Source organism: Paralichthys olivaceus, chromosome 6, assembly GCF_024713975.1.
Source record: "Paralichthys olivaceus isolate ysfri-2021 chromosome 6, ASM2471397v2, whole genome shotgun sequence".
NCBI lineage: Eukaryota > Metazoa > Chordata > Actinopteri > Pleuronectiformes > Paralichthyidae > Paralichthys > Paralichthys olivaceus.
Genome location: NC_091098.1, coordinates 7,053,837 through 7,075,786, shown reverse-complemented (window position 1 = coordinate 7,075,786; position 21,950 = coordinate 7,053,837). Strand labels below are relative to the sequence as shown.

The following is a 21,950-nucleotide window of genomic DNA, read 5'->3' as shown; positions in this document are numbered from 1 at the left end:
CAAAGACAGGTATGGTGAGGTCCAACATTTCGTGAACATGCTAGAATGGGTTAGCCAATCACAACAGAGAGGGCCTGAAGGAGCTTAAACCAAGTGTTCTCGACAGAGGTTGAAAACAGGAGCTGCAGCAATGGAGGAAGGAGATGTGTTTTCTGAACATTAGAGCATGAAAACCTTTTCAAGTAATAAACCAAATTAAAATTGTCAAGCACAATATGAGCATAATATGTCTCCTTTAAGCACTGGCATCAATACTTAGTCTTACAATAGTGTGAAAGCCAATAGTGTCAAGAACTTGACAGCAACAGCAGCAATCCTCCAACAATCTTTCAATCAATTAAAACAAGTCCCAAAGCTCTAAGTATACACAGCCATTAGTCAGCGGAGGAGGCAGTCTGGGTTTCCAGGTAGCCTTTTATATTTCTGGTAAAGGAAAATCTCCTGACACAGCAGGAATGCCGATCATCAGGTTCAGTTTGATATTCAGGACTTTGGCTTTCAAGAATCTTTTCACGTCTAACTCCCAGTAGCTGGAACATTGGGGCTGTGATGAGAAACAAAAGACAGTAACTAAGGGTGCAGTTCATTTGGTATCGCTTTCCTGGCAAAAACAAAAGAGAGGATAGAAGATGATGTGAACATGATCACATAAGATTTCCACCTCTACTGAAACCTACACTGCAGACATATTAAAACATAAAGCAGCAGCTAAAGCAGATTAACAGCAGAGTTCATCATTTCACTTTGCCTGAGCTGATTGAAACAGTGGAGAACTGGGTGTGGACGTTATGAAGCCATTGTTCTAGCAGGTTTTCTCTACTGCAGGTACATTTCCTTCACTGGAAACACAATATGATCGCACCTGGCAGGGGGGGATATGACATCATGTGAAATGGATTATCATGCAAAAAAAAAAGATCACTATCATGCTAATATTTTCTTATGGTTGTTGTGAAAAAAATGACCATAATACATTGAAATGATATTAAACTAAGATATTACAATTAAATCTGTATTAATGGAGAAATTGCTAGATTTGTGTGTCTCTCTCCCAGCTTGCCAGTGTAGGCTAATAAGTCAAACAAGTAGTCAGGACATGGTCCTTGCAGTTGTCGGTTATAGTCATTGCTTTCGGCTGTATGACTAATTTCAGAGAAAGCACTTCACTTTCACTGCAAAACTTGTGATTGTGTTTTGCCCCCTCTTTCCTTTATATAGGTACAGGTGACCTTAAAACGCACCAAACATGGAACACAACAACACAGAAGGAGGTGGAAGCGATGAGTATTTCCTCCCGATGTGTTGACAGTCAACAGGAGACGCGTGCACATGTGATTTCACTGTGTGTACGGTACCAGCTTCCCCCATTTACAGTTTGTGGACCAAGCACATGCAGAAACAGACTTGTGCACACTTCCATGCTTACAATAAACCAGACAGAGATGCTGTTAGATAAAACTTCTGTTTTGTTAGATTGAGTGCAATGCATTTTCTCCGCTGAATTTTCTCAAAGTTGTGCGATGTAAATCTATTGAGAAAAAAACTGAGAGCTTGTGTGTGAAACTGTCATGTGGAGCATATTTTTACCATCAACAGCAGCCATGATGATGGTGTCAATTTCTGGCAGCACAGACGACCGGGCCTCTTGGACAGGAATGTTGTCGTGCACCTCCTACTATTCAGATAAATACATAAAGGGTGAGTACTTCCCCCTTTGCTCTGTATTACCAGTCTTTGCTTCACACTCACCTGTGGCTTTGACAGACAAGAAAGCAGAGAGAGCAAAGCAGATATTTCTTGGACCCAAGGTAGATATGTAGTGTGATGGGTAGAGGGCGTTGACAAGAAGAGAAAAACCAGTAAGCAGCTACCATCCGCTCTCAGCATGTCCAAGCCGGAGGAGCAGCTTGTTCAGGAGCTGAGTTGCCCCATCTGCCTTCAGCTCTTCTCCGACCCAGTGGTTCTCCCCTGTGGGCACAACTACTGCCAAGCCTGCATCTGCAAGACCGTAGCCATGACGGACGAGTGTGGCAAAACGCTCCCACGTTGCCCGGAGTGTCGAGAGGAATATGAGGGCATAGGCTCCCTCCAGAGAAACTTCAAACTCTGCAACATCATTGAGGGTTACCAAGCCGCCATACCGAATCTGGAAAAGCAGCACGACACTCATTCCCCGGCCGTGCAAGTTGTCTGCGAATACTGCATCGACCAGCCAGTGTTGGCTGTGAAGTCCTGCCTGAAGTGTGAGGTGTCCCTGTGCTCCAGGCACCTTCAGAAACACCATGAGAAGGAGTCATTCAGGATGCACTCCGTGGTGGAGCCTCTGAAAGAGCTGGGGATGAAGAGCTGCACCGTCCACCAGCAGCCACTGGAGTACTTCTGCTCCAATGACATGACCTCACTGTGCAGCACATGCTTCCTACAGGGCTATCACCAGAACCATGATGTACTCACCTTCAGCGTGGCCGAAGAAGAAATGAGGCGGGCACTGGCGAGCCGCAATAAGGTAGATTTGAGTCCCTTTCATAGGCTTTTGCTCCATTTTTTAAAAACATCTACAATGTGTGGAACCAGTTTTAAAAGAAAACATTTGAGTTTCACTTCATCAAATTCCTGAATAATTCAATAATTGACAAGGCATTTCCTGAATGGAATGTAATTCTGTATTATTATGAGAAAATTACAGACACTAGGATGAAATTGGTGCCTAGATATAACTTTGCGCACAGAAGGATCAGTGTGAAAGTGTACCATTTGACATACTTGGAGAAAAAGAATAATAGAAGAGCACTCAGTAGAGCACATACCTGCACCAAGGCCCAATAGGCCCCTTAAATTCAATCAAACCACACCAGATTTCGTACATTCATAGATATTAGTTCACTGAAACTCACAGATTTTTCAAGATTCACAATGTTAGAGAAAGTGAAATAAAAACCCCTGTGTTATGTGTTGGGTTGTTTTTGTGTAATCTTGCTTGCAAACACACAAACAAATAAATGAAAACAACCTCCTTGGCCAAGGTAATGAAGAATAATTAATGTCTTAACTTTAGTTTCAATCAAACTCCAGTTCTCCCCTTTAATTAGAACGTTATGTTTTATGCCCATTGGGAAACAATGATAGAAATATTTGATGCTGAAATAACAGTAACAATACAAAAGACTGATTGAGCTTGTTTAAGTAACGATGATGTCGTGAGTGTCAGTTCCACTGAGTTTTCCATTCTGTGTTTTACCCTTTCACTTTGCTAACACAATACATAAGCAATACATCAATATTTATTGAACCTTTGCTATATTGTTTTGGATGATAATTATATTGTGACAAATATGAAATCTATCAAACAGGCCAACCTCAACAGCAATGCTGTCAATTCACAGAGATCATGGGAATGGAAGAGAAGCTGTGAGAGAATGATATGAAAATATGCTCTCTGTGTTTTCCCCGCATCAGTAAAGAACAACCAGTCATTCCAGATTTTCCTCCTGCATTGTTTAACACACAAATGCTTTAAATGTGCGTTTGCAGCTTGTGTCCTGCAGGCTGCAGATGGCCGAGATCCTCCTTCAGAAAACTGCAGAGGAGCAGGGAGCCTCCGAAGCCATAGGTGACAAACTGATCAACAAGGCTGTCACACTCATGGACAGTATGGCTGCCGTCATGGACAGGTAATAGATTGTACATGTGCGGGTCGAGATACTACTCAAGCAGATACACTGACATATTGACGGATGTTTTTAAAAGCACTGTATTTCCCCAATCAGTGTCTTATATTATGAGCAGTGTTGGACATTAAAAGACGACAGTTTTAAATTCATGAGTGTCTCTGTCCTCCTCTCACCTGTGTGAAGTCTGACTCTGATGGCAAATGCGGGTTTGTTGCTGTTGTTTCTAGGCCAAATCTGAACAAAGCAGACCCACACAGTCCGCAGCAAATGTTTTGACTTAAACTCTTGATAAATAATATGTCAGCACACTTTTTTATTTTTCAAACTTTGACTTGGCTCACTCAGACACTGCGTGCAGAGGATGGCAGTAAATGTATTAGAGGAACTATCATTCAGTCCCCTTAATTTGGTTTATTATTTCTATCAAATCACAATTTGTGTCTAAAATAGAATGAATCTAATCCAATGAGAATATGCAGCCTTAATGCACAGTAATTCAAACACTGTATTTAAATTAGTAAAAACTAATTTACTCCATTATCATATAAAGGTGGTTTAACAGAGTTTCACACGATTGCTCTGCCTTTGTCAGAAATTTTTATCAGTGATAGAACAATAACAGACGTTCCTTCTTAAGACTGGACAAACCGGATCAGGGAGTGACTGCAGATTAAAACTATAATAAGATTTAATCTAATAAAGGAGGTTCAACTGCAGTCTAGGAGTAAACCTTTTCACTGATGATCAGTGAATTAGCGTCAGGGATTATTCAAGGTCAACTCTAACAAATTTCAAGATGTCTCATCATTCATTAGTTACAAAGTTTGTCTGTAGTAAGTAGTGGAATAGAAAGGCTAGTGATGATAACTAAAATGAATAAATCTCATGTGACCTGTTTGACTCCTATTGATGTAGTATTGTTGCTTTGGTTTCAGGTACAGGGAGCGTCTGCGTATGCTTTTGGAGGAGGAGAGAGGCCAGCGCAGGAAAAGCTGGCAGCAAGGAGTGATTGCATTGGAAGAGCAACAGCAGCAGTTACTGGATGCACAGCAAAGGGCAACAGAAGCCCTGAGTGAGACTGACACATGCGTCTTCATACACAGGTACAACAGAGCGAAAGTAATTATCTCTCTAAAGTCTACTTGTAAAATAATAAGGCTTCAGAGCTGATAACAAAGCTTTTATTTTGAAAAGTTGTGAACTTGGGTCAAAGGAGTGTTTGGATTATATTGTGAATTGTGTCCCAGTCCCTATGTAAAGATATTGTGGAAATGAAGTGAGGAACTTTCTCTGCTCATTAGGTTCCTGCTGATTGAAGATCAGCTGAGAAAGGTTGTGGAAATCACCCTCCCCTCTGCAATCCCATCAAAGGCACCGCTCAACACCAGGCGTCTCCAAACAGGCCTCAAAACCCAAGACTTCCGCTCCGAGATGATCCGCTTCATGGATTCTCTTCACATCATCCTCAACCCGCTGGAACTCACCTTCAACATCTACACTGCCCATCCCAGCTTGATCGTGTCCAATGATCTGCGCACGGTCAAGTACAGCTCCAGCAAGCAGACCTACCCAGATCACACGGAGCGTTTCACAAGTGCACCACAGGTTCTGTGCAGCCAAGGTTTCTCAAGTGGTGAGCACGTATGGGTGGTGGAGGTGGGGGCCAACAGCATGTGGTCACTGGGCGTGTGTTACAAGAGCATCCCGCGCCGCGGTGACCACAGTCGTCTGGGACACAACTCTGTGTCCTGGCGACTGCAGTGGAAAAACGGTAAGCTGACAGTGTGCCAGTCCTCGTCTAATGTGGCTCTGGGGGAAATTACTACCCATCCGCTGAGGATTGAGGTAGCGTTAGACTATGAGGGTGGCACGTTATCGTTCCACAGCACCAAAGGGCGCAGGGATCACCTGCATACCTTCAGGGCAGTGTTTAGGGAGCCGGTTTACCCAGCATTCAGTATTCACTCAAACACAACAGAGTCCTGGATCACTCTGCACAGTGGGATGTGAAGTCTAATTTAAAAAAATACTTTTCTTGCATATTTGTCTGTTCAACCAAGTAAACTGGCCTCAAGTGGAGGAAGCAACAAAAGTACAAATAAATAGACTAAAAGTAAAAGTTAAAATATCACAGTAATTGTTCTACTTGAGTGAAAGTAAGTGTTGTTAATTGTAGTTAAAGTATTTATGTAAAAGTACTTGCAAAGTGAAGCCTGTTGTCTAATGCAACACACAACTACATCGTTATGGTTGAGTCTCGGCCTCTTCCAGATCTACTGTATGCTGGACGTTGGTTCACCAGTGATGCAACCGCTGCAGTGGGCGGGGTCTAATGTATATGCGCACTCTCATTGGATCAGTTCCCCTCTTGTTATTGATTACTTTAAATCATTTAAACACCCAATATTAACTTGTAACACAATAAACTTTAAAAATGTTGTAGGAAGAACAGACATTTGCTGATATATGGAGTAAAAGTGAAAAGTCCCTGAAAATAAATCTACTCAAGTAATGCACAGATATGTTAAAAACTACATAAGTAAATGATTATAAACCATTTTGGATTTTCTGCTTCCTTTCAAATCTGCATGGAAATATTTATAAAATGTAAAGTCCTGCTACAAATGTTTATTATTTTTATTTGTACTTTTAATGTGACTTTCTTAATTAGTAATAAGCTTAGAAATGTGATATTCCGCAGCTGTGTAATCCAAGATTTTATGATGCTATGCTAATATAAAGGGTTTATTTACTACTAGGCATGACTGCATTACAAAAAATGTACTAATCGTGAGATAATTTGTTTACAATAGTTGTATTTCTTTCTCATGATCAGGATTCTTTTTGTGGAGTATGTATGCTATCTAGATCCTGATTCTAAATCCTCTACCACGTTACAGTAAACACCTCTTTCTAAATTACTCAGGGCTAAGTAATTACAGACTTATATTTAATTGACCTTTCCCAGGTAAATTTCTATGGAAAATGATGTTTGTTTAGCAAATAACAGAATTTAGAAAAGCAAACCGCAGCGCTGAGATTTGTAAATGACCTGAGAATCAGAGTGGATGTATTAAATGTATGAATTCTCTGTCATATTTCAGTGCAGCTTTGATATGATCGACTTGAGAAATGGGTTTACTTGGATGCTCGTGATCTATGTAATTGCTGTTGTTTTTTCATGATTTATGCTTCCACTGGGAACCAGTCACTATGTTAGTTGCTGACAACACACAGCTTTTTTACCAGATAACCTCAGTACACCGGATGCTCTTATTGCCTGCCTCATGGACATGAATGAATGAATGGGTAAAAGCTTTTTAAATCTAAATGAGGATATAACAAAACAGAGAAAGGAAACTTGTAATAGGACCCCCAACAGCACTGCTCTATGTTTGATTGTCTCAGCAAATTGATTAAAACACATGTCACAAATGAGGAGTGATAATCAACTCTTGTTTTGTTTCTCATTCGAACAAGGTCATTAAAATATTATTTTTTAAATTCTTCAAGTCAGATTTTTTAGAACCTTAGATTCTCCAAACTAATTCAGAATATCATCTGTATCGTTTAGAATAGATTTTAAAGTATTCATTTGTTGATCTTAGTCTTCCCAACATCTTTCCTTTTATAATGATTAATGCTCTAACTGAAGAAAAACCTAAATGGCTGACAGATATGGGGCGCTGTTTATTGTTGCATTTTAATAATATCCATGGTACAATATGTTAAAAGTCTTTGCAATGAATTGTCAAATGCTGTTTTCATTTTAAAATCATAATACGATTTCATTTAGATTTTTGCATTTACTATTAAAAATCGAGTTACATTATTTATACTTCATCTTAATTTTGAAATTTGAGTTAATGTTTGATTAATTGCCACTGCAAGACTTGGAAAATCAAATGTCACAGTTACTCCTTTTTGTATGGTCACAGAACACGTGAAAATAAAAATGCAAATTCCACTGATGTGTTTTCATTCTATTTTTTTTACTGAAATACATGGAAAATCCAAAGGCTGAAATTGCTTGTGCTGAATTATATTTTTTATTTTAAAATTGTATTCTATTTTAATATAGTGTGCTGCAGGCTTCCACAGATTAAAGGTTCAGTGTGTAAGATTCAGGTTGAAGGGATATTTAGGCAAAAAAAATGAATATAATTAAATACTTTATATTTAAACAGGGAGCGGATCCTCTCTGCAGAGGCGGCCATGTTTTTTTTACAGTAGTTCAAACTGGACAAACTAAAAACCTTTTGAGTTTTTATGAAAACTGAAGCTACCACAGGTTCCTCTCCATGTTTGGAAGGGGAGGATGAGGTGAGGGGTGTTCATACTGCAACATGACACTAAATTCTACACACTGAACCTTTAAGATCATTCATTCAACAGAGTGCAGTGGGTGGCACTGGGGTTGCCAGGTTGGGCAGTAAATAGGTAACTAATAATGACTCGAGCAGAAATGATTTTACTCAAAGACACATGTAAACACATTCTAATGAATCTTCTCATGAATCATTTCATCGTTTTGCTCAATGCCACAGAACAACACTGTCTGGGTTTTACACATCACCACGAGAGGGGGATGCTTCAGGAGAGCCTGGCAACCCAGATCCCATCTGTCACAGATCGAGTCCCTGGGCAGGACGCTAACATTATCTTTTCATGACAGTGTCATCCCCGTGCATTAGCAGGGCTCACACTTTAACCACACAGCCATGGGCTCCGGGGAGAGTACAACCAGAAAAGTGTCCTTCGGTGTGGATGACGAGGACAGAGTCAGGATTCTCCGTGGAGTCAAGGTAATGCTAATCTAGCTAGCGCTTGATAAGCCATGCTAATCTTTTTATATGACAGTGTGCGGTGCTGCCTGGTGCTAACTAGCTGTTAGCGTGTTGCTGCCCCAGCTAACCCGGTCCGTGGATCACCTGGATGACCGTGAGCGTGGAGCGTGTTAGAGCTGGAGGAGGAGGATGCGAAGAGAGAGGCAGTGACAGGTTGATGTACAACCTGGGGCGATTTAAACATTCCTCTTGTTCCCTGCACCAGACCTCAGCCGCAATACGCTGCAGGGAAGAAGTGTGCCTTGCTCATCAGCTCAGGGACATATCTGGCATATGATTAAGGTCTTTTAGCAACAATCAACTTGTTCTGGTTGATTCGGCTCGATTTTTATCCACCAAGCGGGACTGACTCCAGTGGAAATCCCACATTTCCCACAGCTCACCAGCGACTGTCCTGGGTTTGCTAGCACCAGGCGTCCTGGTCGCACCCAGGTGAACCAAGTGTTAACCTTCGTTAGTGGTTGAGGTGAACATGTCGGCTGCACTGTGGATGTGATGCAAAGTCAATGCACACAGTCTCGTTGTTGTCTCATGGGTTTAGCTGTGAGGTTTAATGTGCAGAACCACGGGGGATTTATATTTCATTTTTTCGCATGAAGTTTGGTTTGATGGCCTCAGCCTCCTGACAGCGGTGCCTTCCAGTGCTGTTGGACTTGTGGGAATTTTGCCCACTGCAAGTCATGACCAACCAATCAATCGATAATATAACTGCATATGAAGCCAAACACAGCACGCTAAACTATAAAATATAGTAAATCTATTTTGTCCACAAGCATTTCTTGCAGCAGTTGAGGTATACTTATGATTATGGCTTGTGTGCACAATGAATCATATTACAATAGAGTTCGATTGAGATCACTAGTGCTGCAACTAATCATTATTTTCATTATTACTTAATTAATCAACATCTTTTTAATTAATTATTTAATTGATATGTCTATAACATGATGGGAAAGAGTGCAGTGTTTCTCCACTGACTCATGTCAGTCCAAACTCCATTGCTATTTAGTTTATTATAAAGTATTATTAAGAAAAACATTAAACCCCACACTTAAGAAGCTGAGAACAGCAAGCACATTTTTGACAGTTTAGCAAAAAAAAAATAAAAAAATTTAGTGAATAAAACAATTATCTGTTAACTGATTGACTGATTAATTGGCTAATAGTTGCAGCGCTAGCCTATGGGCACATGCCCCAGTGCATTTGGTGATGTCAAGACACATATTTTGTTTAATTCTCAATAGCAGTACAACATAGATGAAAAAGGTTTTAAACAGGTACTTTCACAGAATACATAGACTTTTGATATTTACAGATTTAGTTTTGCAAACATTTATTTACAATTCTTTTTGTAACTTCAGTACTCAGTGCACCTTGATCCTCACAGGCTTTTTGGATGTGTTTGCATGTGGAGCACTCTCCTGACCCCATCTGACATCTGTTAAAGGGATAGTTCACCGGAAAATGAAAATTCACTGATTATCTACTCACCACAATGCAGACGGAGGGGTGGGTGAATTGTTTGAGTCCACCAAACCCTTTTGGAGTCTCAGGGTGTGTAAACGGTGTTGCAGCCAAATCCAATATAATTGAAGTAACTGGTGACTCCTTCTTCAGACATAAAAAACAACAGAACAAAAACATAACATGCCTCCATACTGTTCTTGTGGTGTCATCCAAGTGTCCGTGAGCCCCAACGTTCATATTTGACTCATTATGGCATCATTTACATCAAGTTTTTAGCCTAAATGTCCTCTAATATCCTTGGAGGCGAGTTCACGTTTTCACAGACAAACCGGAAAGCACGTCTGCTAGGATCGCTACTTCCGGTAGTGGACATTTAGGCTTAAAACACTATGTAAATGACGCCGTTTTGAGTGGAATATGAATGTCGGGGCTTGTGGACACTTGGGTGACACCACACAAGCAGTATGGAGAATAGGTCACCTTGGCTGCAACACTGTTTATCCCTGAGACTTCTAAAGTGTCTTGTGGACTCAACACTTTACCCAACACTCAATCGGCATAGTGGCAAGTAGATAATAAGTACATTTTGATTTTTCAGTATAAGAACTATACGAACTATCCCTTTAAGGTATCTGCTTGTGGTTTATCCTTGATCTGGTGCGACTGAATCTGTAGCATTCCTCCTCTCTGAGGACTTTTTGGATCTAATAGCCAAATTTCAAGGAGGATTTGAATTCACCTTTAGACCTAGCTCTATATAATCATCCACATGCAAGCTTGTCAAAGTATAACAACCATTGGATTACAAATGATAAACCACACACGTTAAATGTTAATAGTTGTGTAACTTCCATGCATCACAGTGATTGTGAACTTGTTTGTAAAAATGTAAAAAGCAAAAACAAAGAGGCTTACAGATAATGATATTTGGCAGCGCTGCCTGAACATTCACATGTTGTGAGTCATAGAAACAGTGAGTCAGTGACTCCAGCGGTTTTTGGTGTAGCTAAGTTTAACCATTTCCTTGGAGACACGTACGCACGCAGGCATACACAAACACACACATGCACACACACAGCATACACAAACGAAGTACAGCTGCAGTGATCCTGTGTTTTTCCTCAAGCCAAAGGATTAACAAGATGAAATAATGATTTTCATTTGAATAAAGATGACACCACATGATGTGCATTACATGCTTCATAGTCCAGTAAACCTTTATTAAGTTGTTTGAAAAGGAGGCCTCCCACTGTTGGTATTATGATAAACAGAGTTTAATGTCTTTGCAGTTCTGTGTTGATTCTTTATCTCTAGCCTATACCCGTCTTTGTCATTTTTTAAATTCACCCTGTATCCCTCTATTTAGCTGTCAGAAGACGTTCTTCAGAGGATGCGGGGAGTAGCCAACATTGCTCCAGAACGCACATCATCAGCAGACTCAAGCGCTCAGAAAGACACAGGTACCATTCATCTCTTAATTAGAGCTGATCTAGCAGGTGTCATCTCTGGAGCTTGATATACACTTGCACATGTCAACAAATGCATGTGTGTATCGTCTGTTGACCGAATAGTAACAACTTACGTCCTAAATATACTAATGAACACCTTTCTGCTAATGTCAACACTTTTGAATGTAAGGGTGAGTTGAGGGGGCTGTGAGAGAATGGCAGAGAACCCTGGGAAAACCCTCCCAGACAGGAGGAGGACATAAATGGAGACGTTAATGTCTTTTGTCATTACTGTGGATATAAAAGGAACTGCAGTACAAATTGGAGGCATACACATTGAAAGACAAGACAATAATAATGATAATCAGTAGACATGGAAAATGTAATCAATATAAATCTAGTAATTACTGTATTGACCTGTCAGATTACCATGGTTATAAGAGCCCCCAACTCGATTTTTCTGAAACAAGTTTTTCGAAAAAAAATTGTTTGAAAATAAAAAAGAAACGTTCTGAGGACCGGAGCTGATTTTAATCCAAATATAAGGCTCAATTCAATACAAATGTAACATCTCTTATTTATCTTTTGTCTCTCAGCCACTTACCTCCCACTCTTCTCTCTGGCTCTGAAGAGGATCATTGTCTCTGATAGTTGTAACCATCATTGAGCTCATTATGGCAGCTGTCACATGTATAATGTGACCAAATTGTACCAAATGAAACTGGGTTTACTCAGACTTTTACTTCTGCTGAACTGCAGAGACACTATAAATAGACTTGAGAAACTCACACGACCAGCAACAAAACAACAGCATCTGTTGGAATTGTTAATACACAAGTACTGTCCTTATTCCAAAAGTCTCCACATTTTTAAATGTCATTTTCGGGAAGGAAACTAAATTATATCTGAAATAATAGCTTGTCTTCTGTAAAAGGTGTTATGCACTTGATACCATTTCTGTATTTGTGCAGGTGCCTCTGGCAGTGCCAACTCAAGCCCTCGACCTCAGCAGAGCTCACAGCGCCGCGCCCAACCCAGCACCCCGTCCAGCACCCCGTCCAACACTAGCAAACCAGAAACTAAAGAGGAACAGAGGAGGTGGGTTTGAACGACAAACATTGACTTATATCTGTTAATGTGTTAAAATCACTTCGCTAATAGTGACTCACAATGTCTCTTTACATTTGTACATTTTCTGATGAAGTAATAGAATGGTGCACTGACATTAGAACTTTGCTCAACACTGTTGTATGGCTACATGCTTCATGTTTGCGAGGCCGTGCAGCCAAACACAGAGTTGAAAATTAGTTTGTTGAGACTGGATTTTTATTACAAGGAGTTTGCAAGTTCTTCCCGTGCCAGTTCTCTACAGATACTCCAGCTTCCTCCCACAGTCCAAAGACATGACGACTGGGGTGGCATTAGTATGAGACGCTAAATTAAGCGTAGGTGGGAATGTGAGTATGAATGGTTGTTTGTCTCTGTATGTTGGTCCTGTGATGCTCTGGAGACCTGTCCAGTGTGTACCCCACCTCTCACCTAATGTCCACTGGGATTGGCTCCTGCCCGTGGTATAGATGATGGATGGGTTGACTAAAGTTGTCAGTTATAGTTTACAATAAAGAGTCAGTTGTTTTGGGTTTGATACCTGTCAATGTTAAAAGTAAGGGAGGCACATTTGAAAGATGAAAGTTTTGTGTTTAGAATTTTCATTTCAAAGTTGTTAAAAGCTTTAAATATTGTGTTGAAATGTGCAGTAACTTTGATCATTCCTGTGGAGATCCAAATCTTCTGTGCTCATTTGAGGTGCTCAATGACTTTGACCAACCTGAATATTGGTATATGCTGCCCCCTTGTGTATATATAAGCCTATAGCATTTGACCATAATCTGAGGACTTTGTAAATCAACAAATGCGAGCATTATATTTTGTGTTATTTGATTCTATATTCAATTATTGTATGTGTGTTTCAGATTTGAGAAAAAGCAGACGATACCTAAGGAGGAGCTGGCAAAGAAGGTACAGAAAGAGAGGGAGGCAGCGAGGCAGCAGATGACTAAAGCCATGACCCAGGAAAGACAACAAACACGACAGGAAGCTGAGAAGGCCAAACAACTGGTACGCACACACACACTCTCTCTCACACACACACACACACACACACGCTCACAATCACACACAGACTCATGTACACATCAAATGTATTCCTTCTTTCATAAAGGGATAGTTCACCGAAAAATGAAAATTCACTGATTATCTGCTGACCACTATGCCAATGGAGGGCCAGGTGAAGTGTAGCCGAGGTGACTCCTTCTTCAGACGTAATAAAAGAACAGAAAAAAACATACTGCTCCTGTGGTCTCACCTAAGTATCGGCTTTCAAATTCAACTCTAAACAGCATCATTTACACCGTATGCTGTGTATGAACATGAACGATGATGATATCAGAGGACATTTAGGCTAAAAACCCCGGTGTAAATGACCCGGGAGGAGCATTTTTCTGTTGATTTATTAGGTCTGAAGAAGGAGTCACCAGTTACTTAAATTGCATTAGAGTAACTGGTGACTCCTTTGGCTGCATTGTGTTTTCCCCTGAGTTTCCAAAAGTGTGTTGTGGACTCAAACACTTCACCCACCTCTCCATCGGCATAGTGGTGAGTAGATAATAAGTAGATAATAAGAGTAGGAGATCATTTTCATTTTTCAGTGAACTATCCCTTTAAGCTGAACCCTTCATTGTGTCTGTTAACACGTATTTGGAAAACATCACAATCTGGGTTGACTTAGGTCAAACTCTGCTCTGTTTCCTGTCATAGCTGAGTCTTTGTTACTTCCATATGTACACGATATAAAAATCTCAGTGATTAATGGGAAACACTGCACAAGGGTGAGGCTGCCTGCAGCGAAAAATAACGTTAAAGATCAAAGTGGAGCTCTGCAGATACTGAGCAGACACACGTCTGTTGTAAAATATCCAGCGTAATCGGTAACACTGGTGTTGTCACGGGTGGTGGGAGAATTTCCAGTGTGCCGTCACTAATGGTAAAAGGACTGTATTTATATAGCGCTGTTGTTATCAACCACTTTACACTACCTCTTTACAGTACAAGTCACTTTCACCCATTCACACAGCCTTCTATAGGTCGGTACAGCTGTCAGGGGCATAATGTGTAACTGTGACAACAGAACCAGCCAATCGACCATGCAGCCACCATGTGTGTCTTCCAACTCCTAAATTTGTCTTATCATATTTGCTGGGTGTGCAGAAATATGCACCCGTCAGCCTGAAGGATATGGGATGGGACCATGTGAGATATGTACAGCTCAGTTCTGGTTACTTGATATCGAATGTAATAATGTATTTATATGGAATAAAATAGTCCGACTCTTGGTAAGTTTGTTCTACATTTATTGGTCTGGTGAGTCATTTCTTAATAATGAATAAGCTCAACATTTGTTCGAGAATCAGTATTTGCTAAAGTGATTAAAAAGTGATTAAATATGGACTAAACCAACCAGCACACATTCCGGATGGTGGGTTGTGGAGGCAGCTGATCGTGGTGTTGGATTGTGATTAAGGTGGCAGCTGATCTTGGACTGTGACAATATATAACAAGACTGCTTGAACAGTACGCCTACTCACATATTCTAGTATTGCTGACAATAGCTCCTCCAGTCTTTTGTCATTGCTGCTCCCTTCATCTCTATCAGACATTTTCTTATGTATAAATACTTAGAACATTGACACACTTCTCCTTTATGATACAGACTGTTTCTTCTAATCCCTCTCTCTGAGGTTTCAACGTTTTTTTGGTAGATTTTCCTTATTTCCTTTTGTTGATGGTTGAGGACAGAGGATGTCCCAATAGTGAGACAAATCCAATTTTTGTGACAACTTTGTGAATATGGGCTTTACAAATAAAATTTGATTGATTGATAAATTATGAACATGGTGATGTAAATTATGTTTTATATAGTTTGTGTGCAGTAGAAAAACGTTGTATTTTCCCACTTCTGCATTTCTCAGGAAATGAGGCCATGTTTTCGAATGTCCTTTTACTGAGAACTGGACAATACTTTGTGGAGGATGATTTAGTTTTATAATTATTGGATATTTGGACATGAACATTTAGATAAGAGTATTACTCTACAGTAGGTATAAAGCTGTTCAATATACATATGTGCAGTTAACTTGACATCTCTCCATACTGTACACAATCTGTTATTTCAGCTCATATAGAAGTTGCATATGATGTTGAACAGCATGTTTGTCTTTAGTTTCAAACAGACCTAATGAGACACTGGACGTTGCTGACAACAAATTGTACCTTTTAATTTGTGTTCTCATTTTTCTCCATGAATATGCTGATCTTCAAACGGTGATGTGTTAGGCCTTTGTGTTCCTGATACCTCTTTGTTGGAAAAGAACATGTTGTCTCATATCCCCATAGAGTCTCCGTCAGCATGAGAATGAGTGTGACACCACTGACAGTATATGATTTTCTAAAGAAAAGTCTCTAGTGGCAAAAGATGAATAGTCTTCTTAGGCAATGCTTTGCTGGCATTAGTCCTTCTGCTTTGTCTTTCTCTGTAAGACATAGTAATCTATGTCAGTGGCAAATAATTTTGCAATACTACACAACCCTAAAATCTTATTTGAGCTTTTTTTCTTGTCTCACATTTCCTGTTTTCTGACTGAATATTATAGTAGTTAAAAGAACATGTGAAAAATCCTCTCACCACTTCAACATGCAGTAGTCAGGCTGCGTGTGATGATGTTGTACCATGTGTCAACCCACTGTGAAGTCACCCATTGGTTTTTGAAATGCTGTTTTGAGGCCTCAAGTTTGGCCTTCTGACCAGCGCCATCTTGGTTTTTTGAAACAATTGCGCCTGGGACTTAAACCTATTGGACGGAACAAGCTGTCAATCACACAGTACCCACGCTCCTATGCATAGCGTCCTTTATCTTCTATTTGACTATAAATGAGACCATAATTTGTAAAATGAATGTTGTATTGAAGAACACTTGAAATTAGAGATTGGAGAGATTAACGCATTAACTGACATTATTAATTAAGTGAGAATTAGTCATGTTCTCTTAAACGTCCTTTTCCAACCAATGACGTTGCCCTCTGCTGGTCATTTGAGACGATACAGGTTTTAGTGACTTGTGCATTGGCTTCACTTTCTGGACCCAGAGTGTACGTCCTACCTATTTTTATATACAGTCCATGTGATGTGTTTTTTGGTTAGTTAGACTGAAGACTTAAGAGTTTACATGCTGTGAGTTAAAAGATAAATCTGTGCAAAAGCAGATCAATTCAAGGACATGAGTTTGTGTAGAGGGTCAATTTATGGTTCAGCCTGCTGCAGTTTTCTCTGGTTAAATCACACGTTGCATTTTCGCACAGACACAAATTGGGTCTTTGGAAATGCATTTGTAATTTGCATGGTGATGCTCCCTCTGCCTCCTCCTCTTCTTTTTGCTCGTTTTCTTCCTTCTCTCTTCACTTCCTCTCTGCCTCATTTCCTTGCTCTTCGTCATCTCTTCTCTCCCTCCTCCGGCCCTCTATCTCTGTCTGTTTTTCTCTTTTTTTGTATCCCGGCCCATCACTCTCTTCTGCCCTGCCCTGGAGACAGTATTATCAGTGCTGTGCAAGCGGTAAATAGCACCCCGAGAGTTTCCTGGAGCTGGAGATAGGACTGGTGTGGCGTTGGAGGTGTAGTCACAGGAAGGGGAGAGATTGTTTTACACACCAGCCGATGCCTGTTTCACGCAGCTCCCCCCCCCAGCTTCACCTTCTCTTCCACCTACCTCCCCCATGTCGAGACGTGCTGTAACACCTGCCTTATCTCCACTCCAACACACTCCCACTCCTATTAGAAAGATGGTGGTGGGACGTCGTGAGCAGAATGACCAGTCGAGCAGGACTGGACTTCCCAATGCCGAGGGCTCCTTGTAATTACTGTTTCTTGTGCTTTGAATACATATATGCATGGGCAGATTTGCTCAGAGTCTCAACTCAAATTCGATTTTTCTTTTTCCCTGTTGTGGAATCAGTGAGTGTGATCACTCATCAGCTACAGCTCTCTGCACATGTCAAGCAAGCTAAAGGACTGGGTTTGTTTTGAGCAGTTACTAGTTATTACACAGATGTAAAGATACAGACACCACCACGTGTGATATTTAAAGCAAAATATCAATACATTGAAAAGGGAATGTGTGGTCTTGCTTTCTTTTGCCCTGCTTCATGATTGACACATTATATCAGACTTAATGTTATAACAGTCACTGAAATTAAAAGTCAGAAATATAACATTTCAAAAATCCTTTTTGCAGTTTTAGAATATCACTGCATTGTTAGTGTAGCTACCTCTTTTTGAATCATCTGAAAGAGGCTTCACAGAGATTGTTGCCTTGCAAGTTCATAAAAGACTCAGATGTGACGAATATTTAAAAGAACAGTCACTGATGCAGCAGAGCCTGAGATTACAGATGGAGATGTTGCGATAACGATACCAGAAAATGCCTCAAATATTGCTAAAAATTCCAGTTGGGCATCAGCAGGTGCACAAATCTATGTACTGATTCAAAACCACTTCTTTAAAGTCTATAAGCTCCACCCAGATAAAACTGGAATCTTCTTTTTCTGCAATTCCCTTTTTTCAATGCTCCAAAACAGCAGTTGTGCTGTACTCTCACTAGCAAGTCTTATAAAATTGAATGTAGGTTCATCACTATTAGCAACTAATTTCATATCATTCATAGCAATATTAACTCATATATGTATATATATATATGTGTATATAGATATAATCTAGTTTAGCTTTTAAAGGCCACCACGAATAAGATCGATTAAACATGTAGAACTGATCATAACATTGATTATACAATGTGTTAGTTATTGTTTATACACACAAATCACAAGTAGGGCTTATTATCAATTACTACTTAGTGGAATAACACATTATAAACACCTACAGTACAGGTGTTTTCAAAATGGATTTCCAAGGATTCAAATGGATTTTCACAGCAGTGTCCCCAAATCTTGCCAAAGTTAGCGAGCTGCCATGGTCAGAACCAATCGACATTTGGCAGCAGGCCCTTGTTAATTTCGCACCCTGTGAGGGAAAAGTTTAAAGAGATGACAGTGATGCAATATTGCCAGGAGAGAAAGGGAGGATGAGGAAGACTGAACATATGAGAAAATGAGAAATAAGAGGTGGCAGCTGATTAAGAAATGACTAAGTAATAGGGAGCAAGAAGGATGTGAGGGTGGAAAAGAAGTAACTGAACACTTTGTGAAGGGGAAGGGTGAGAAATGAAGAGGAGCTGGGAATGAATGCGAGTGAAAGAGACGATGACACCCGTTTCCTGTAGAACTGAGCTGAAGAGGAGTGGATGAATGAAAAGGCTGAAAAGGAAAAAAAAAAAAAAAAAGTCTCCACGAGTGATTTGACAATTTCCTGGAGGATCAGGAGGAGGTTGAAGAGCCACAGCGAAAAGAGGAGAAGGGAGAAGTGACTATTCGTGATGTTGCTTTGATGCCTTGGAATGATGTATAGGAGTGAAAAGGAGGAGAGTATGATGAAAAAGGAAGTTGCAAATGCACTTAATATCAAAAGAAGGTGGGCAAGGAGAAGGATGAAGGGATGGAAAAGAGAGGTTGATAGAAAATAAAAATTCTGTTTAAGTGGCGATGATGAGACCGAGGCTGCAACGTGAGGGAGGATGACCTGCAGGAATCTGGTAAAGAGGAAGAGGAGGAGGGAGCTGTATTGTAAATGTGTGGCTGATAACTGTGTAAAGAATCACTGTAGTGTGATGTGGAGGGTTTAGCCTTGAATGAGGAACAAAGGTGTGAGGAGACCGAGCTACAGGTGACTATAGTGCTTCCTGTCCTGTGTGCGTGGGCTCTGCACTGAGTCACAAGTTAGGAGAGAGCCAGACAATGATGTGTGGCATCTTCCATTTAGTCCCCTCTGTCGTCTTCGCCTTCGCTCCCTCACCCATTTCATCCTGCCTTTTGTCCTCTTCAGAGTGAACTGCGCGATCCCGCCATTCCTCTGGCCCTTTCTTCATCTGTCAGCCAAGGCCCTCATCCACCGCGCTGCGCTCTGTGAATAGTCTTTGTTAAAGGCAAATCTTCTGCAGATTAATTTCGGAATGAAAGAGGGGGAACGGGAGAATTGAAAGAAAGGAAGCAAGTCGAACTAAAGGGCTAAAAGGGATTTTTTCTTTTTATAATGTATTAATTGCCTCTTGGTGTCTGTTGAAAGCAAAAAAAGGTTATAAGTCTTATTAGCATATGGTAAATTTCCCTCTCTCTCTATGTGCTCACAGAACAATTAGGATACCTATTTTATTGGCTGCCCTTTAACTTCGTCTGATGGAGCTTCAGCTCATACAAATGCTAACCGTGCTTTCCTCCGTCTTTCAACATGGCTGTGACTCACGGGTGAGTCAGCTGCATGTTACAGTGCCAGTTACTATGGGATCATATTTTTATGTTTTTGTATGATTAGAGAAATTTAAAAAGTATGTCATAGTTTACATTTTTGTAGATTAAATCAGCACTTAATAAATTAATTCTACTTAATAAACACAAACAAGCTTTGGTTGCCCGCAGGTTAACAGTCTTCGTGTAGAGACAAAGACGTGGAACACTGACAGAAATGTATCTACTTGCGACTTTTAAATTTATCTGCATTCATGTGCGGATAGCTGTTAGTAGAGATAACCCAAAATGGCGTCTGGTCCTTAAACACTGCAGTAAGTATTGCCGTTTTGTGTGGAGAAACGTTTACATCACATCTATACTCCATCTCATGCTGCTAGTCAGACTATGAACAGTTTTAATGGAAAACAGAAGAAGGAGTATTGGCCCAAATATCTGCTGTCGACTCCAGAAGCCACAATGTATTGGTCGTTGCTTCCAGAGGCTAATTCGTTGATAGGTAATAGCTAATGGGCTTCTAGATTGCCAAACTCCTGCCCAATAACAATCTCCAGAGCCTCATCAATTTTTCACACATGAACTTAAGTTTACCCATCATGACAAACCGTTTTCAACTCATTCAACAGAAAACTTACAACTAACAGGCTGTGGAGATGTGGGCTTTTACCATTGGAACAGATGCATGATGGGAAGTGTAGGATCCAGGGTTTGGTCTGCTTGGCCCACACTAGGAACTGCAAAAACAGGAAATCTCACCTACTCCTGCTTTAATTTCTTAAAATATATAATTAAATCCTAAAACAACACATAGACACACAGACACATGCTCCTGGCAGCAAATCCACCTTTGAGATTAAGTATGTTTCTTTAAAAACAGGCTGGAGAGAAGTGGATATTTTTCCCTTTCAAATGATAGAGCTCTTCGACAGTTACACCCCAGACATTGAGATTTTTTATGTTAAAAATGGCAAGGTGTTGAATGTCAGCTCCCTCAGTGGTTCCCACTTGTAAACCTTCCACAAAGTACACTGCTCGCAGGCGCACAGGCTGGTGTTATATAATTTACAGAGGTTATACAGGACTGTATAAAGCCAAAGGTTAGGTTAGCTGTCAGTTTGAAAGGGTAGTAGTAGTATAGAGGGATTTAGTTCTGTATACATCAGGTAAAGTTGTTTGAAGTAGCTTCATTTATGGGTTTTACTACAGTGAGATCTGTGAAAGTGCTGGATTAAGCAGTTCCTTCAATTGACTCTAGATGGCACCAAAGGGTAATCCATGTTGCACTGACATCACATAAATGTGGAGGCGTCTCTCTCTGCCTTGCACTGTAATATTTCGTCTACCTCTTTGTCTCTGCGGCCGTCATACTCACAATTAAGTTAAATTTGAAGCTCTCTTGTTTGGAGACTAGTGACAAATGTTATCCCACTGGTTCCCCAATGTCAATCTCATCTACCGACCTCTCTTCCATCACCCATCCAAAAGGTTTTACACTAAATTAATTCTGATTTTCCCTTCTCAGTTTTTCATTGACATTTATTTTGCTGTTGGAGTCCACCACAAGTGTAAAGTTGCCCATGAACCACTCTAAAAAGTCACAAGTCAAGTATGTTGTTTGAACATTAATTTCCCTTTTCAGTCCATTTCATCCATGTGAACAGTTTAAAGAAAAATATAAATACGAAATATAAAATAATTCTAGTGATGTTTTCTCCAAACTGGACAAACTAAACAAACTGAAGGTTTACACAGGTTGTCTTTACTGTTTGGTTCCCATTTGGGAACCACTGCTGTAATTTAGAAGGTGTGGGTTAAAACGATTCTCTCTGTATAAGCATCTTTTCACCATTGTCTGTGGTTGCTTTCTGCTAATATCTATTGCTACAGTACACCATAATAAAAACACTTGCAGAATATGCCTCATATCTCAGGAATGCTCCCCTAACACCACCGCTACTTTACGAATAAAGATTCTGCCTAATTTATCGCGTTTGACTCCTGGTTTTCGGAGGAGGCAGAACGAGTTTGGATCAAAATATGGCTGTGATCCCTCT

General features: G+C 40.3%; 2 protein-coding genes across 5 annotated transcripts in view; both read left to right on the top strand.

Moving 5' to 3' along the window:
• Window positions 1-1,677: 1,677 nt before the first annotated feature.
• LOC109630476 (E3 ubiquitin/ISG15 ligase TRIM25-like) lies at window positions 1,678-7,638 on the top strand. Its single transcript, XM_069527277.1, has 4 exons — window positions 1,678-2,506; window positions 3,532-3,671; window positions 4,607-4,774; window positions 4,973-7,638. Exons 1-4 carry the CDS (start codon window positions 1,886-1,888, stop codon window positions 5,679-5,681), a joined length of 1,638 nt encoding a protein of 545 aa, XP_069383378.1. The 5' UTR covers window positions 1,678-1,885; the 3' UTR covers window positions 5,682-7,638.
• Window positions 7,639-8,261: 623 nt separating this feature from the next.
• Window positions 8,262-21,950, top strand: part of chchd6a (coiled-coil-helix-coiled-coil-helix domain containing 6a) — a 69,252-nt gene continuing 55,563 nt past the window's right edge. Inside the window, exons 1-4 of one of the 4 annotated variants that reach the window (XM_069526229.1) lie at window positions 8,262-8,476; window positions 11,352-11,445; window positions 12,405-12,531; window positions 13,407-13,551. In XM_069526229.1, coding sequence (XP_069382330.1) covers window positions 8,393-8,476; window positions 11,352-11,445; window positions 12,405-12,531; window positions 13,407-13,551 — 450 coding nt within the window. In that variant the 5' untranslated portion in view covers window positions 8,262-8,392. The remainder of the gene's footprint in view (window positions 8,477-11,351; window positions 11,446-12,404; window positions 12,532-13,406; window positions 13,552-21,950) is intronic. The other 3 variants (XM_069526230.1, XM_020088954.2, XM_020088955.2) reach the window with 3 other exon arrangements.